Genomic DNA, 15,533 nt, shown 5'->3' with positions numbered 1-15,533 from the left:
TTTTTGACTGGGCCCACTCACAAGCCCCAGCACATAATACAGTGATGGACGCCATAAAAACAGCTGGAGGAGGAGGGAGAATGAGAATTACAGAATGTGTGCTGTGGTCAAATGCTGTGAATTTGAAATCCAGTCTACCAGAGACCACAGCGGGCAGTGAGTATCTGTGTTGCCACCTCCCTGCTCCTGCCATTTGCCTCCTTTGTGCTTTCAGATGCTGAGTCCTTTGTGGCTCCACGTGTAGCAAGCACACAGGGCAGCACTCTCACGCAGCGCTGCTTCGCAATATTATCATTCAGTAAACAAGAGTCTACCTGTAATTGCACAAATACAGCGGGGTCTATTATTGATAAAAAGCCTTCCTGTATTATCAAATCCAGTAACTGCACAAGCCTCTGAATTCATTATCAATTCCGGAAAAAGCTTATGAATTCTGGGCCACAACAGATAACTCAGTAAAGGAAGAAAGGCTCTCAGGATGACTGTACCCTGCACTGTTCTCTGCTGACTGTCCTTAAGGGGTACAGGTTGAACCTTAGCTTTGGAAAGGTACCAAAACACACATCCTTCTCTTGCTCCTTACCTGTAGATTTTTCGGTAGAACAAATCACACCAATATATTCTGTTTGTTGCCACCTCCACGTCCAGTGCCACAACATTCTTCAACATGGGAATGATGCGAGAGTAGTCCCTTTTCACCAGGTCTATCTTACGGACCTCATGGCGATTGGTGAAGATCAGGTACGGGCTCTTGCCTACCACAGAAAATAAGCACATTCATCATTTTAGCAGCTGACCCAAGGGCTGGATTCAGCTTTCTTTTCTCAAACAACAACAGAACTATCAGTTCCCGATGGCTCTGCTTGGTAAGGGAGCTTTACACAGAGGCAGAGCTATCACACAGGGACACAGAGGACCACAGCACCTCTGTGGTCACTCCTAGATGCACACTGGCTCTTGGTCTGCCCATTCTGCTAAGCCACAAGCAAAACTCTGGGGAACGTTCTCACCTTCAATTACACATTTTAGATACAAAATACATGGGCCACATTTTGGTGCCCCACAGCCAGGACAAGGAAGAGAGAACCCTCTGGGCTGGCTGGAGGGAAGGGATGTGGCCAGACTTGAGGCATGATAGAGCCAGGACTGGTTGCCAGGGAGGAATTTTTGACCATGACGTATACGCAGAACTCACACAGTCCACCTGAGCACCAGCACTCAGGCAGTTCACATCTCCTTTTTGTGAAGCCAGAGCCTACAGCCTGGGTGCTGGTGGCACCGCTACTGCACTTGTGATCTCAGGCCAGCCCAGGCCAGACCCTCTCATGGAGCATGAAGTTGATGGGAGAGCAGGACACATAGAAAGCCAATAGTTATTTTGCTTAGAAGACCATAGCAGGCACCTTAGACTCCATGGTTATTCACAGTGGGCCCCATGGAGGCCAGTTTCCTACTGGAGGAGGCAAACACCTATGTCTCTAGGCTGAGATCAAGAGATGCACACCCCTGCCCTCTGCAAGTAGCACAGCATGGGATTCTCTGTGTTCTTAAGCCTCACTAAAATAAGCCACGAGTCAAACAGCTAAAGCTTTAGTTTGCTCTTTGTCCACCTCCCTGTTTGAGGTAGGGACAGGATGGGAGGCTCAGAACAAACTTTAGTGGGTTAGACTAGTTTGTTTCCAGCAGTGGCCAGTAGAAGAGTCTAACAAAGAGTGTCTTTGCACTGGGAAGGACAAAAAGGAATTGAGGAACATGATACTGAAAGAGAAGTGGTGGGACAAGGTTCTAGTGCTGGAATATGTGGTACTGCAGGGTTCCAAGTACAGACTCTCAGACACAACAGTATTTTTCAACCAACAAGCAGATCAGTGTCCCAGGATTTGGGTCAGTCCTAACTCACTGCAGGTGTGGCACTAACAGACTTTCTGAGGACAGCTGGACACTGTACACACCATATAGAACTTGGGGAAAAGAGGCCACATGGATGCACAGGATAACACTAGAGAAGCAATTTTGCATTGCAGGTAACTCACCCTTCCCCAAGAAACCCACTATTTCCATTAAAGAAACCTTCAGCGTGGCCAATGCTCAGTCTTGCACAATTCAACTTTCCATCCCTCTGACGTTAACATTCATTTTTGCAATAAAGTCAAGCAAACTGCTGGTGTTCACCTTGGTATTTGTGTAAGAGGCTGGGAGGGTGGAGAGGTAGTTAACCTGCCATGCTTTAATTGGGATTATTTCTTCCTTTCAATACTACTACCACTAAATGTTTTCACTGCACTGTTTTCAATAACACCTGTCAAAAGACTTTCTTTTCTAGTTTCAGCTTCAAACAGCCAACTAGTGACTGCAATCTTGCTCTGTACACTGTTAAAATATTCTGATCTGCATGATCAGTAGTTCTTGCCTAGAGACGCATCTGCTATCACTGCAGCAGTTCTGTGCCGCTCAAAATGAAATGCCTTTGCTTGCTTGCTTTGCTGGTTTCCTTTTGTTTCCGTTCCCCTCGCCTCAGCCCCTGCGAGCGTGTTTTCTTATCGGAGTTGTGATGTTGAGCAAGCAGAGTTTAAGCGCCCGTGGGGCTGTCTTACCTACAGCTTTGCAGTTCTTCGACAGGGTGTCCATCTCGTATCCCTCGTAGCACTCGCATTTGTAGTCCCCCTTGTAATTAATGCAGATCTGGCTACAAGCGTCTGGATTCTCACATTCATCTATGTCTGAAAGGAGTGTTTGAAACCCATCAATAACTTGAAATCAAACCATCTGTGATGGAGCAATGCTGAAGTGAATATAATCACGTCTCTGTATGGTGAAACACAAGGGACTGCTGTTTGCATGTAAATTACCTCCACACGTTTTTTTATCCAGAAGCTTGTATCCGGGTGGGCATTCGCATTCATAACCGATCTTCAAGTCTTTGCATATGTGTGAGCAACCACCGTTGTTCATAGAGCATTCATTAATACCTGGAAGGGATATACAGATTATCTATGACAAAGGAGGGCTTTTAGTTGTAAGATGGAATAAAATCAAGGGAGGTCAAGGTCCTCAGAATTTTTCCTGTATCTATCAGCTTTTGGCAGACCGGGAGCTGGCCCCATAGAGCACACGACTGATTTCACAGATAGGAAATCACCACCGTATCACTTTGGTGCCCTTTATTATTCCAAACCAACACTGTAGGATCATTTGGACTGAAAGGGAGCGGCTAAATGAACGGGGAGCCCTGGGGATAAAGCGTATGTAAATCTCTGCATCTCATCCCATCAGAGAGCTCCTGCTTCGAGCATGATCTGCCACATGTGAGAAACTTCCAAGGGACCTAAGGGCTCTCTCCAGGAGACTCCATCTTCCCTGTGCGCTGGTTCATGTTGACTTTTCTGAACAGTCTCTCTGAGCTTTAATAATTCATGCTGGGGGAGTCTCATCTCCCAGGGGCCAGCTATTTTGAAATACTGTACTATTTTCCCATCTAGCTCCAAGGAATGATCTATGTGAAAATTCCAGAAAACACCAAAGTACAGTCTGTCAGAGATACGCCATTAGCACTGAGGTACAGTCCTCCCACAAACACCTCCCACACGACAGTCTCTGCTGGCAGCCTGCATCAGCCCAAGTGTGCAATTTATGAAGCAACAGCCCCCCATCCTCTCCTGGGTCCCTGTCTAATCCAAGGCCACCTCTCTGATCCTGCTTTCAAGTGCTGAAATGAAAAACAGACTAAACAGATCCTTGTAACTAGAACTGAATGAGAGGTTGAGGAAAGCTGGTTTCCTGTCAGAAATACCATCTCTTGTTGTAATTAACCTACGCAAGGTGAAGAGAAAGTCTTACCTAAGTAAGACTGCTGAACAGCAGCTGTGGGATTTCAGAGATAGAGGGCTCACTAGAACAAACAAAACTGATTTGCTTCAATCTGTAATGCAGTTTAAAGGCAAATTTTTCATTTATCTTTTACTTCTTGCTTCCCCGCACACTGCAGGTGAGCAGTACAGCACAGCCATTAAAACAGTGCTCTTAGAAAACAACGAAAACAACCACAAGCTTGGAAGACAACAAAAACAACCACAAGCCCATTAAGTCAGTAAGACTAGGAAAATGTCATGCCAGAAGGAACTTCATCTCAGCTCTGGGATGCTTTCACCTTCCTAGCAAAGACACACACATACAGATGTCAATACATTATTAATAGAGCACATTCACTAGGCTCCAAGAAGGTGTCCACATTGTCTATTGTCACTGTTCAATGATGTTTATTAATGGTATCACCTATTCCTACACCTGCACAGGCTTCTAGCAAATTGGGTCATAAACATGCACAACTGCTCTCTGCAAAATACTACAAAGGCTGTTCCAACTAACAAGGAAGCCCTTTTTCAGAGGTGCTTTGTGGAATGGGTTTAGGCACCGTAAATCGAGTGCTGGTTCACTTGCAGCACTTCTCAATAGGAGCTGTTTGCCTGCTCTCTTTCTGCTGGGCAGCTGCTGCCCATTACCCAAACCTCAGCGGTGTATTCAGTCTGCCTAAAATCAGACAAGTAATGCTCTGCCTTGCACTGTGCTTTTCTTTTGGGTCTCTTCGAGGGCACTGCAGAGCCTAGCACACAGCCAGAGAGACACACCAAGATGAGGAGCATGCCCTGCACCTCCCGCCTTCTTGGTGGATTACTTGTGGGTGGACATTACATTCACAGCAATCCACATCATTCTGCACTCTTAAAGAAACACGTTTCCGCTGAGGGCTGTTCCCTGCTCAGCTTCCCAACTCAAATGACATTTCACTGCCAGCCTGGAACTGCACTGAGTCAGCCACAGCACCACCCTAAGGCTGAGCACCAAGCCCAGCTGTGCCGTGCCACTGCCTGGTGTCCTGAGACAAAAACTGGGCTGCCAGCTTTGTTGGGAGACCTCCACAGGCAGACAAGTTGCAACATCCACTCAGAAAGACAGGGAGATGTGGATTAGTGTGGAAGAAAGCAAGGGCATACTGAAAGGACATGGTAAGAGCAACCTCACTAGGCATGCACACACACTGTCTGATAGAGGAGAGACTGACAGTTCTTCCTGACTGTGAGTTATTGAAGAGGCTGGCACTGAGCTCCATGATGTCATGGAAAGCGATGCCTGGCTGAGACATTTCTGCTAAATCTTTATGATGTTATCTTCATCTTACAATTCCAAGATGATTTAGGCAATGAGGCTAAATAAACTGGTGTGTGCTGCGGAAGACACCAGTATCTGGGAGAGGGGGAATTCCTGGTTCCTAGTCCCGTGCTCAGTTCATACATCTCTCCAAGAATAAAAGCTGAGCTGAGAAGGGCACAGTTCAAACTTGCAGATGATCAGACGAGGCTACTAATTATATTCATATGAAGGGTGATGAGAGAATAAAGGCAAGGAAAGAGGAGCAGAGTGAGAAATAGCATTAGCAGCTACATGTGGTTACACTCAAAGCTGTGAGCACCAGATGGAGGAGAGGGGAAGCAGTTACAACAGGAGCAACACGTAGAAGGCAAGTACTGTACCACATTCTTTCAGAGGCTCGTCAGACCAGTCCCTGCAGTCTCTATGTGAATCGCACACTTTGCCTCCGTCAATGCACTCTCCACTCTTACACTGAAACTTGCTGGGACTTTCACATGCTGACTCTGTCGTGTCGGGCAAGAGAGGAAAGCAACTAAGTTAGATGAGGCTCATGACAACAAAAAGCCTGACATAAAGCTACAAGAGGGTGTGTCATTAGCAGAAATAGGATGAGATTAAGCAAATGAACATTAAGCCTGAGTATCATGCAAGGAACTTTTCACGACATGCAGTCTGCCTGGTCAGCACAATCATCTCTCCCAAGCAACCCCGCTGCAAGAACGGCTTATAACTCTCTACAGTAGGAAAGCTGCCTGCCATGGCCCAGAGGAGCAGCACAGGCCTCTTCCCTTTCCAGTGGCCAGGCAGCTCTTGCAGCCTTACACCTCAGAGCATGAGGAGCACAGAGCTGGCTGTACCTACCTTGGACGCAGCCTGCCTCGTCGCTGTCGTCAGGACAGTCGTGCACCTTGTCGCACTGCTTTGCTCCGTGGATGCAGGTCCCATCCCCACACTGGAATTCATCCGGCCGGCAGGTCACCAGAGCTTGAAGACAACACATGCAAGCGTTAGCCACACAGGACTTGAACCTTTTCTGTGGTATCTTTTAGCCATGTATCTCTGACACTGCTGGAGTTTTGCACCCTCTGTCAGCAAGTGGCACAGAGCATCAGCTGCTTCCACTCAGCCACTGTCCCCCTGTGCACCTCTGCCATCCCAGATCACCCTCTATGTTCTTGGGAAAAAAGCCCCAAAGCCCATATGAGCAGATCTAGTCAAAACAGAATCAGTGCAGGCCGTGAAGCTTCTTGGGTGAGACACAAGAAAGCAAGTGGGCAGCAAAACTGTCAGCACCAGAGCCCTGCTGGGGTCCTCAGTCTATGTGAGAGACCAGGCTGCTTTCCAACCAGATGTGCAGAGTGGCACTGGGGAGGCAATGCCACTGCTCCTCAGCTCTCCTTCCTTCAGAAAAAATAATATTTACGATATATTTCAAAACATGTTCAGGTTAAGGGCAAGAGACATGTATTGACTCTCTCTGCCAAAGCCAGTGTGGTCACACTAGAGACAAAGCTAACACCACAGACATCATCATTTGGGTTACTAAAAGCCCACGAGCCAACAGACCACTGGAAGGCAGAAGAACTCCACTGCACTGCGGGCTGGTGTTTCTTGGGGTTACAGTCCAAAAATGTCTCCACGGTGCCAGACCAGGTTTCAAGCCTGAAGCTTATCTGCTCAGGACAGATTATTACAGACTCAAAACAGATCTGATGAACACCAAAGTTGGGGAAAAACATAAACCAGACAGCTGCAATGACCATACTAAAAGCAGTCATGTTTCCCTCCCCAAGGTGACACTGAGAGACCTCTCTAGCTGGGACCAGGCTCACACTTCCAAAGGGTACTGTCACTTGCTAGCCAGCCAAGGACTGCAGCCCGTAGTTCACTGCCAAAACAGGCTCCTTGTTCCTGGGACACGTTATGCAGCTTATTTCTGAGGGGCCCGTCTTACACATGTTTTCTTAAAATCCTATTAAGGCAGCGCACCCTGGAGAGCTCTTGATTCTAGCCTTTCCATCTTGCTGATTGCATCCTGGTATCATACGGCAGAAAATCACTGCCTCTGAATAGCGAGAGGAGGTCAGCACTGATGTCACCACATGGGAGGCGAGAGCTACATGGCAGACCTTCCTTGACAATTTGACAAACTGGTTCTAATACAAAAATTACTACTTTCAGATAACCTAGGAAGAGCCATAAACATGAAGTGAGCTTGCATCGATACCATAAAGTATTCATTGCACAAAGGATCAGCATTATTGGTGATTGCACCCCACAGGAGACAGGATCCAGATTCACGACTGCTTCACTGGACTTAGCTCCAGTGCATCTTCAGCTGGTGAAGGGCACAAGAGACAGGAAAAGCCACAACTGCAGGGCTGGTGGGGGAAGGGAGAACTCCTGCCTTCAGAAATACACAATATTCACATGAGAAAAGTTTGGAAATAGCACTGCTCCTTGGAGAGAAAAGCCATATGCACTATATTCATAAAAAGCTGCAAAGCAACAAAAAAATCACAAGCAATAAGCATAGTTATGGGACCAGCTGTGTCGCCACATTTCAGCTAATAAACCCAGGCACAGAAATGGGAAACCTCAGTGGGACATCTGGGACAGCAGCTCCAAACTAAGCGTGTGGGAACTGCTGCTCTAAGTGGAGAAAAATGAAGGAGGGGAAGAATTGAAGCCGTGGTCTGGGACAATCACACACCACAGGTCTGGAAGGGGCACTGAGCAGGGAGGCAGAGGCACTTCTCCTTGAATAGTTCCTGCCATGTACAACCACTTGCCTGGAGAAAGCCCCAAGAGACCACCTTCTCCTCACGCAATCCCAACCTCTTCCAAGCTAAACCTTGGCCATTGCAAAGCTTTTCCTACCGGCCAGCCAAAAATTCCCTTGTCATATTTCCTTGCCCTTACCACCCCCAGTATGAAAAGCAGGTTACTTCACCTTTTCTGTAGCAACTTCTAGATGTGGACACAGGGAGGGATGGTGCTCCATTTCTAACTGTAAGGATTAACCCCTCAAAAATGTGCTACATGTAATTAAAGCCAATAGAGGCCTTGTCTTTTCCTGTAGTAGAAACAGGTCCCTAGTTTATCAAGTAAATCTGCATGGCAACAGCTACAGATTTGGAAGGCAGCCGTTATAAAACCTACTAATTGTCCTCAGTTGCAATCTTCAAAGCTCTTCTAGAAAGCAGTTATAGATAGAGGCTAAGAATAGAAAGGTTTCTAATCCTAAAACAAATTTAAATGAAGGAGAATTTTTCAGGAGCTGCAAAGACAATTGTTGCAAAAGCACCACAAGACTGAGCAAAATGACAGCAGGGCTCCCAGCTCGGTTGCTACAAGGGCTGCAAAACACAGATGTGGGACTGTACAGCATCATTGCACAAAGCTTTTGCTTCAAGAAGAGACAGAAGTTTGGAGACCAGGCATGGTTTCCTGGCTCACTTCTCACTCCAGCAGAGCTGTGGAAGTTCAGACCTTTGAGGAATAGCCTCTGAGCCCCTTAATGGACATCCAAAAAGTGGAGAAACAGTAACAACTCTTACTGTTGTTGATCATTAAGTTATTAAGATGTTCATACAGCATTTCTCTCTTGGTGTGTTTTTCAGTAGGAGGTGAGAGAATGCTATGCTTATACCTGGCCTGGAGAGCATAAGCTTGAGGGGAAAGGGCCAGGAAATTTGTTATCCTGAAGCCAGGGCACAAACCCATCTCAGCACCACTGGCAGACTTGACAGCAGGTCACCATCAGGGCCATTCTCAAAGCAGGACAACATCCCAAGGAGAGGGAAGAGCTGTGGTCTTTACTTGCACAAGATACTCAGAAAACTGCTGTGCTATTTTGGGGGATTTAAACCAGTGAAATCTCAGCAGTTTTGTAGTCATCTCCTCTGCTCTGCAAATCAAATACGAAACTATTTACCAAAGCCCTGCTAAATTAACAGGCATCAAACAGACCCACTTCCCATTTGCAAATACTGGGCACAAAGCTGTACTGCTCAAATTAAGCAGATACAGTTCAGATTCCAAGTCAGAGCTTGTGCTTCTTCTCTCTTCTGCTTGTTGTTTTTTCTTCCCCCAAATTAACTTAATCTCAAGAAAACCCCAGCATTTGCAAAATGCATCAATCCCATTTTATAGATGGGGAGACAGAGACACAAAAGTGGGAGATCAGGTCTCAAGGGACCTGTTTTCTATCCATCAGTTGTAAGCATTATTCATTCTCCCTCCTGGATGCCCTAATGCGAGTTGCAAAGGACATTTTAAAATATAACCATTCCAGATTTGGAAACTAATAAATCTAACCTAATGTTCATTTTATAAATATATATACATATTTGAATATATATGCTAGGGGAAAAAAACCCCAACAACTCAATGTTATCACTCAGCTTTCCTGAAATGATTCATTCCCTCCTATTTATTTGCTGTCTCGCTGCCAAAACCTGTTCACCAATTGTCACCCTTCATTTCTGCTCTACTCATTTATCCCCCCAAAATGATTATAATGAATGACTGGTGACGGCCTCGTGACATTTTTTTAAAGCATTAGTTCCCATCCCTCTATTTTATAAAATGCAAACCTTACATGATTCCCGTTTGCAAGAGAAGATATAGTGCTGGTGTCTGCAGTTTTAATCAAGTCAAACCTAGTGGTACTTGTGCCATCCCTGTTGCTAAGGGGATGGAGTGGTGTCACACACCTGTAACTCCCTGCATGCCACGCAATACTGATTTCAAAATGAGCTTTTCTGGAGAGGAAAATAATAAAGGTCAATCCCTAAACTCTCCAGTCCAACAGACGAACAGTGACATTGTGTTTCCAGAGCTCGCAAATGTCCCTGTCTTACTGCAGGCGTAAGCACCCAAGCAACAGCTGTATTTGGGATGGGAAAGCAACATAAGATTTGATTCTGACCCAGATGACCCATCAGCTACATGAGCACTCAGCACCACAAGTCTTCTGGCTGTGGCCTTAGAGATTCCCCTCCCACAGTGTAAATAGCAGCAGCATAGACACCTCTGTGGCACTGGGGCGATTCCCAGTTTGTAGGGGTGTAAAGGGGAGAACCAGGCACTGTACAGAGGAGCACTGCAGTAGCTAAAACATGGGGCTTCAAATCCCCCCGTTTCCTGCCCCACAGGACTGAAGGCAGCAGAAGCCGCTCACACGCTCGTTTCTCCTGGGCAGATAAGCTGCACGCCGTGCTGTACTGAGACTGGGAAAAATCTCCTCTAGTTAGGGATGTAATTGCCTCAAGTCACTTCTGCCACATTTCCTCCTTCCTCCACTGGTTGTCAGCACTGTGCTGCGCTGCAGAGGGGTCCAGCTGCCTCCTCTGCCCCAGGGAGCCTGCCCTTGGTGTATCTGGAGGTGCTACTTGGCGAAGCTGCTCTGTAGCCGAGGGATGCTGTCAGAGCCACGCTCCTTTTGGGCCACACGTCTCGGCAGTCCGAGCTCAGCTGGAAATTGCTGGTGTCTGTCAGGTCAAGGAAATAATCTGGGGAACAGAGTGCTCCCTCTGCCTCAGCAAGGTACAGGGGCACAGTCCCACTCCTCTCATTCAGCAAAGAGTCAAAGTAAATGGGCAATGTAAAAGACTAAAAAAAATTGAAGTTGAACAACAGGGCTTGAAATCCCACTTTAGGGACAATCAGAAAGCACCATCTGTAAGCTGCTCCCCTCTTTTTTTCACCACTTGGAAATAGAAGGGAGCTCATTTTTCTCTTTCCTGTGTTGCCTAAACTCAGCCACCCTGCCAGGTCGTTGTCACTTCAGGGAATGCACTCTGTGGGACAGAGATAAGTTCTCTTGCCGGAAGCACCCAGTTCTTCACCCGTGTTTGTAACACCGGCGTAACCACTGCTTTCTGATTCAGAAGGGATGCAAATACAGGACTGGCTGCAGGAAGTCTCAGAGTGAAAACAGCCACCAAATCACACAGGATGCCCCAGCTAGTGGTGCATGTCCCCAGTGGACGTGCTCCTGCCCGGCTTTCTTACTGTCACTTCATACTGAAATGGATGCCAGGAACCACCTTTGTCTCCTGATTCCACTGTCCCTGCCACGCTGCCTGCCAGTGGCTGTGCTGACAGCACGTCAGACTCTGGAAGTACTGCCTGGGTACCTGCTGCCCAAAAGCTCTGTCAGCTCCTGTATCACCTTCTTGCAGATGAAGGAAAAGACATCCCACCTATTCCATCCCTACTCAGAAGGGGTTTGACAGTGACGATATCCTTGTACCCAGGAATCAAAGCTGCTCGCTTCCTAACAAAACGTATTTGGCTTCTCCTACTCTGTTCTCACCTCTTCTTTAAAAGAGTCCCTAGTTCTTTCAAAGGCACAGCAGCTCCACGGTTACCTGTGGCTCATCCCCCTGCTCTCCTGCAGTGTAAACAGTGGTGTCCAGGACTTACTATACGCTCCTCCTCTTGCTAAAGAGGCCACTGAATTTACATTTGCCTCTCCCTGTCTACGAGAGTCTGATGCCCTGTTCCTTGAAAGACTCTCCCACGCAGCTGCTCTGAGCTCACTGGCCTGGGATCAGTGTTGTCACGTCTATGAAAAGATGGTGCTGGTAAAAGTGGTAGATTTTCTTAGGTACCTTTGCAAAAATGTCTAGTTTCTGCAGCTGGTTGCTGCCTTCCTCCCCAGAGGTGGCCCAATGTCAGAGCTGCTAAATATATACAGCTATGTAAATATTTTATTTTATTTCAATCTTGTGATTATAAATATTTTAGCAAAACATTTTGCTCTTATTTTCATGTCTGTCTCTCTCTCCTTCTGCAGGTAAGTGACCAGCTTGAACAGTTTAGTGGCTAAAAACGGATGAGACATTCAAAACACCACACACACCAACAACACCATGTTAAATGCATAAAGCCAGCTGAAAAGAAATCCATTATTTATTAGCTCTGTGCCTTTATCAAGCCAAGCTCAAAGTGCATTTCAAACTGGATTCTTCAGAGGTGCTGCTCTTGACTGCCTTGTTCAGTATACTCTAACTTCAGAGGCAGAAAACTAATTATTTTTTTTCTGCTGATCATGTATTCCCTTTAGCATTGCGGCTTCTAACCTCCAGGCTGCGACCCCACCACGCAGCCTCAGGGCTTTGAACATTTTTCCCATTTTCCATTCCTTGTCTTTCTAGTGAAACAGATCTCTTCTGAGATACGGTACCAGCCAACAGCTCTTGCACCTCCTCTCTGAATCCTCAAGGAAAAAGCATAAAAGGAGCCTGGAATATACCTGACCCTGCTGGGTTGGGCACCCAGCCATGCCATTTGGGAAACAAACATTCCTTGTCAGGCACACAGTTGCTGCATAGACATCAAAGACTTGCCTTAAAACACAGCCCACAGCAGCCTTCTGGCCCCTCTCCCCAACAAAGAAGAGCCCTCATCCCTGCCCGGCCCCTGCAGACACTCACGGCAATCCTGCTCGTCAGACTTGTCCTTGCAGTCTTCGTCCCCGTCGCACTTCCAGTTCAGGTGGATGCATTCACCGTTGCCGCACTGGAACTCGTGAGCCGCGCAGGTGTTGAGGGCCTTGGCATCATAGCCACACTTCTCTACCGACTCGTCCGACTGATCCTCACAGTCCGGCTGGTTATCGCACACCCACAGGTCTGGGATGCACATGCTGTTGTTGCACTGGAACTCGTTAGGGTTGCAGGTCAGAGGGGAGCATTTTCTTTCATCGCTGCCATCCCCGCAGTCATTGTCACCGTCACACACGAAGATGATGGAGATGCAGGACTTGTTACTGCACTGGAACTCATTGGGAGAACAGGCTTGGGAATAAAAACAAACAGGTGAACTGTGAGATCTCCAACCCACCCCTCATCACTGTGCCAGCTTTAGCACATTAGGAATGTCAGAGACAGGGGAAGGGCACAAAAGCATTATCTTGGCTGTCTTATCCCAAAACATTTTTCCCAATGGTAAACTACATGGGAAGGAACAGGTGAAGATACAGTGGTCACCTCCCCAACTTGCCACAGGATGCATCCTCTATGGGCCATGGGCAGCCCTGAAGAAGGGGCGGCAGGGCTGTGAGAACTGCAGGTAGGAAGAGTGGGGGACCAGCTGCAGTGCTGCCCTGGTGTCCAGACAGGAGCGGCCAGGCGAGCCCCGGTTTTGGGGTGATAGCAGGGAAGGAGCTGGGAGGCTGCAGGGTGGGCTGGAGGTGAGCTGGGATGCACTGGTGGACTCACACAGCGCTTCGCTTTGCTCCGTGCTGACATTACCAGCTTCCCAACTTTCACAAACACAGAATCAGGTTTCAGGATTTCACAGTGTGCCTGGTTTTGGACATATTAAGTGGGATGTGTAGGGTAAATATTTAGTGAGTCGAGCATCAATTTAGCTGCAATCTGCCAGTAAGGCCCTTTACAACACACTGAATGCCTTCTCTGGAAATCACAACTCAACATTAACATACAAATGAGGCGTTTGTCAGATAGGAAGCTGAGTGGAGCACTCTCCTCTGCAAGCCTAATGGACAGCTGAAGCAGAGAAGCCTGATCAAATTAAACTTTCAGGTACTTCAACAACGTGCAGTTCACAATCACTTTATTTCATCAAGGTGTGGGGAAACCAAAACCCTGGAAGAAATTCTCCAGAAGTATTTTTAGGTAGTTACTTAAAAAAAGAATTCTGCTTCTGCAGTATCAGTCATCTACAGGAAAGTTATGGCTTTGATAAATTGCAAGCACAATAAATATATACAAATAAATTACTATATATATATATTTAAACGTTGCACTTGGGAGGTGTGTCTTTTTGTTTTCAGAAGCAGAACTATTTACTGTCATATCTGCAGAGCCCCTATGATAAACCACACAGTTCAGATGGCACCAAACACTGTGATGGCAAGTGCATCTGGACAGCAGCAGAATCTCTGTAAAGGAGTTGTCATATCCCAGCTTTCAGCCAACGACAGGAACCCCGTGGTTTTCTACTGAAATATTATGTCTGTCTTATACCTGGGAATGAAACTCTATTTATCTAGCAATTAAGAACATGTTCACTTGTGCACAGTTATCTATTTGCACTCTAGCTTGCAAACTTGCCGGGCTCTATCTGTTAAACTAAGCAGCCTGTAGTTTTACATCACAGTGTGAATATATATATACTACTTCCCTACCTGCCCAGTGCTCTGCCCTATTTAGTCCCAGATTTTCCAGATGTTACTGTGTATACCAGAGTAGCAAGCTGACTAATCAGAACAAAAAGAGGTTTGCCTGCCTTGCTGCAATACTACCATGCACTGGCTACGACCTAAGCTCCCTCCGACAGGGATAAATGTTAAAGAGGATCTCAGCTGCACTCTGCTCTGTGCCCAATTTGATAGCAGTAATTAAATGCCACAGAGCATGGTCACCAAAGGAGCATCCAGTGTTAGACACCAAAGTATCACCTGGTCCAGGCCAGTTGCTCAGGCTCCTCCTGTACTCAGCAGACTATTTTGGATATAGAGACAGGCTCTCAACAGGCAACTCCTGCCACCTACCTTGGGATAAGAACCGACCCTTGGAGGGGCTGATGTTGCTCCTCTCCAAACAGGGGGAAATGAAATGAGACAACTAATACTAGGAGCTGAATACCTCTCAAAAGGACCTGAAGTACGAGCACAGTCTGATGGAGAAGCATCTAAAAACCCCCTCTTCATGGCAGAATTAAAATACTCTGGTTTTCACCCAAATTCTGCTCTTTTTCTTCACTTGAGTGTGCTTTTCTATTCTTATCCCATAACCAGAAATAAAATAATCTATTAACCCTACTGTTTCACCCAAATTCTGCTCTTTTTCTTCACTGAGTGTGCTTTTCTATCCTTATCCCATAACTAGAAATAAAATAATCTATTAACCCTACTAATCAGTACACAGCCGAATAACCTAACACTCTTTTCAGATGATGCATAATATGGAACTGCCAAGCGGAAATTTAAGGTAACAGTTACAATCTTACCAATCTATTTAAAAAAGGAAGTGAGAAACAGGAATATTTTTAGGGCTATGTACAGTTTCTGTAACAGGTCACGGCTAAGAGGAAGAAATTGCTTTTCTGGCATTATTTTGATGAATCTCAGAAACTAATCAGTGAGCAAATTGTGCACAGTCCTTTGATCCCTAATTTTTGGGCAAGGTTGTAATGATTTGCACACTCCAAATGTGCATTAATTTCCTTTCCCCCAACTGTAACAAGCCCATCCTTTTCCCCCCGTTGTTTTCCTGGTCCCACCTCCACCCCTCCTTCTGTCTCTATGCATTTCCCCTTCAGAAATCTGCTGCATTGGCAAATTAGCAACTGATAAACATATGTGTGGGATACACACAATGAAAGTTTGCACAAAAGCTCCTCCTCTG

The 15,533-nt window shown here is 46.5% G+C and overlaps 1 protein-coding gene across 3 annotated transcripts in view; it reads right to left on the bottom strand.

The window, feature by feature from the left end:
• LRP8 (LDL receptor related protein 8) overlaps positions 1–15,533 on the bottom strand; it is a 191,899-nt gene that overhangs the window by 12,206 nt on the left and 164,160 nt on the right. For 2 of the 3 annotated variants that reach the window (XM_014939436.1, XM_014939439.1), the window contains 6 exons: positions 12,594–12,956; positions 6,010–6,132; positions 5,529–5,651; positions 2,850–2,969; positions 2,595–2,720; positions 584–755 (listed from right to left, as the gene is read on the bottom strand). In XM_014939436.1, the coding sequence (XP_014794922.1) occupies positions 584–755; positions 2,595–2,720; positions 2,850–2,969; positions 5,529–5,651; positions 6,010–6,132; positions 12,594–12,956 (1,027 nt within the window). The remainder of the gene's footprint in view (positions 1–583; positions 756–2,594; positions 2,721–2,849; positions 2,970–5,528; positions 5,652–6,009; positions 6,133–12,593; positions 12,957–15,533) is intronic. The other variant, XM_014939437.1, reaches the window with a different exon arrangement.

This window comes from Calidris pugnax, unplaced genomic scaffold, assembly GCF_001431845.1.
Source record: "Calidris pugnax isolate Ruff unplaced genomic scaffold, ASM143184v1 scaffold18, whole genome shotgun sequence".
Taxonomy (NCBI): domain Eukaryota; kingdom Metazoa; phylum Chordata; class Aves; order Charadriiformes; family Scolopacidae; genus Calidris; species Calidris pugnax.
Note: the sequence above shows the minus strand (reverse complement) of the source record. Positions and strands in the feature narration are given on the sequence as shown.